Here is a 3,146-nt window from a genome sequence, read left to right on the forward strand (position 1 = left end):
ATTGATAATTTCGGGACGTTTGGTAAGTGAGCTGATATTATTGTTCAATGTACCAATTATAAACATAGAACGAATCCCTATGTTTGTAGCCGCAAACCGACTTCACACCCGTGGATGAGAATAAGGTTGTTATCAACGTACCAGACATTGATCATGTGAACTATATTGTGGTATTCTTGACTGGTGTAACAGCGCTTCCCGAAGGTACAGCAGCCGCGGTATACTTTAGCTGGCCTGATGCAAATTCAGCTCCAACATGGCAATATTTGGGCTACGTCTCCAACGCCAAACCGTCAGCGATCTTTAAAATATCTCAGTTAAAAAAAAGTAATGAACTGGAAGCAGCGGAAAACGGCATGATTTTCGGAGCACAAGAGATTTCGTGTACTGCACAAATTGGTATATCAGTGGAACCGGAGCTAACAATTTCTCACCTAACGCCGGCAGTGGTAAGTGGAATTGATTAAAACATCCAGTAAATATGCTTAAAATAAAAAGAGGAAGCAGTCATAACATAATTATGCAGTATCAAATCTACTTTCATAATAAAACTGAAAATACATACATATTTAGAGTTACGGCTGCCAATCTTAAACAAAGCATACATAATGAGCCTAATCATGAGTTTCATTTTCCACGAACCGGTTCATTTTTTGTCGCCATGTATTTACTATGGGCAGATGAAAAATTTTCCAGTTTTTCGGGCGAAACTCGGGATAAGGCAGAATACATATGTACATTAGAGTGGTCCAAAAAAAAATTTTCCGAGATAGGGTTCGGGGCACCTCCCAAAGTTTTTACTCTTGCCGAGAGAGTTGCTGTCACCTAACTTTACATTTCTAGGTATAAACTTGGAGGATGCTCATGAAAAGTTTATCCGGCAGGTTCTGCAATTCACTTCCGAGTGAATTTGAGTAAAGTTCGTTTTGAATTCAAATGGGCAGGGGTTGAAATTCACTCGGAAGTGAATTCCGGAACCTGCCCGAATATTTTACACAAGAAGTATATTGTACATATATTAACCAAACAATTGGTTAAACAACCGAAGAGTACTTCAAACCTAAATTAGCTGGAAAAATATTTCCAGCTGCAGGTGTCAGGCAATGGTAGCTTTTTATACAAATCAGTATTTTTGAAAGTTTCAAAACGTGTACAGAGAAAATTGGAAAAAACCAAGCGAGTGTCCGGTTTTCTACGTTGAATTTTTTTCCCAAAAATTTTAACCACTCTAATGTACATATGTATGTACATGCAGTTGTGTTCATAAATCTGAGTACGAATATTAGAGGAAAATAATAATAAGAAGGCGTTATCTACTCACGGGAGGCTTATTCGTAGAAAATTCGCGATAAGGTGTCAAAGGAGTAATAAGCAACAACAAATCATACAAAGAATTCAGGTTTCCAGCAAGAAATGAGCCTAAATCCTCAATAGACGTTCTCAGATTCCAAATGACCCCACAGCACGTTAGGGTATTCGTTAACTTGCATTTTTCGTCATACGACGATTTCCCTGCATTTTCTTCAGGCTTGAAGCTTATACAGTGTTTAAATTAAACATCGAATAACATGGACAATGAACTTTAAACGGCGAAATACGGGTGGATAAGAAGACTACGTCAAAAACTTACTTATCTCTAGTCCGGTCAAGGCTTAAAAAATACGTACATACATTGTAGAAGATTACCAATTAGATACTAATAGTATGGTATGAAGAATAACTGACTAAAAAATAAATATCTTTTGGTTATCAAGCAAACTTTTAAAATGACTTAAAGTCCAAAAAGTGCTTTTAGACATGCCAGGTTTCGAACTCACCGATTCAATTATTTTAACTCGGAAGTCCATTCCATACATTAGGTCCATTTTGTACTCCACCATATTGGTAACTTAATTCAATGAGCACAAGTGGATATTCTTTTTTACCGAACTTATAGGAATAGCTAAAGTATTTCAAGTTTTACAAACTGTACAGCTTTAGCATATCGCCAAAACAGTAAAGCAGATGTTTCTGGTATAAAATGCATAGATAACTATGTACTTTTGAGCTCCACCTTTTTTCGATTTCTGATATTTGGAATAATTTAAGTTTGTTTAAAAATCAAAAAAGGCCGACTAAGAAATAGCTCGATCTTATGGGCAACTGTATAACCAAAGCATTTAAGCACCGACTGTCAAGTTTTTTTTTTAAATGCTTGTTTTCTTTTCTGGTTTGTGACCTTTGTGTTATATTTACATTACTTTATTAACCTAATTTAAATGTGATCCTTTCACACTTGGGTTTGCAGATTGATTACCACGATCCAAGAACACCATAAGGTTTTTGAACGCTGCTGTATGTTATACTAGATCACTAAAACTAATCCACTAACAATGAAACATTTATTTACTATTTTTTACAGCAAAACGCCAATGCAAATCTGCACTTTAGTCAAAAAATGTTAGAAAGTTTTTTCAATTATGCGTCCAGTTTTACGGTGACTCCACAACAACTTCCGCCACTGAGTAGCGAAACTCTGGTGCCCCTGTCCACGTTACAAAATTGGTACACAAACTTTCAACGAAGAATGGCTCAAAATCCGAATTTCTGGAAATACTGATTTGACGGCACGGAACTCGCGCTCGCACACAGAGGTGGAAGAACAATTCATACACACAAGAGTTTGTTCCTCAAATTGAGCATTTATCTGATTAAGTGGCGCGCTAAGTTGCAGGATACAAAACCTGCGTAAGAGCTGTTCTATTTAAATTTTTATGAGTTTGCAGAATTTTACTAATAAATCGCAAATTCATTAATTGTCCGCTGTAACAAATATGTATGTATGTGCATGCAATTGTATTTGAATATACTCTAATTCACAAATATGTAGGTATCTGTAGTTGTGAGCAATAGTCGCCCAAGTCGGAACTCCTAGCTTCGAGGAACACTCAATTATATACAGTCATATCACATACATATATATGTACATATCTACATGTTATGTACAGTGACGCACAAAAGTATTGGCACAGTGAATTTTTCGCAATATATGCAAACTTTTTATTGGAATTTATTTTCCATAATTTTTTATGAAAATATAGTTCATACTACGCCAAAAGACATAAAAATAAAATATCTAATCTTTGTGCAGAACTCAGCAAAATTCT

The 3,146-nt window shown here is 35.7% G+C and overlaps 1 protein-coding gene across 1 annotated transcript; it reads left to right on the plus strand.

The window, feature by feature from the left end:
• Window positions 1-4: 4 nt before the first annotated feature.
• On the plus strand, window positions 5-2,857 carry LOC108382289 (protein OPI10 homolog; the record flags this gene model as incomplete). The annotated part of the gene is made up of 3 exons (XM_017638674.1): window positions 5-22; window positions 90-449; window positions 2,402-2,857. Coding segments are annotated over 3 exons (576 nt in total), but the record flags the coding sequence as incomplete, so codon positions are not given.
• Between the last annotated feature and the right edge of the window lie 289 nt (window positions 2,858-3,146).

This window comes from Rhagoletis zephyria, unplaced genomic scaffold (assembly GCF_001687245.7).
Source record: "Rhagoletis zephyria isolate East Lansing unplaced genomic scaffold, Rhagoletis_zephyria_1.1 Rzeph_scaffold_26111, whole genome shotgun sequence".
NCBI classification, from domain to species: Eukaryota; Metazoa; Arthropoda; class Insecta; order Diptera; family Tephritidae; genus Rhagoletis; species Rhagoletis zephyria.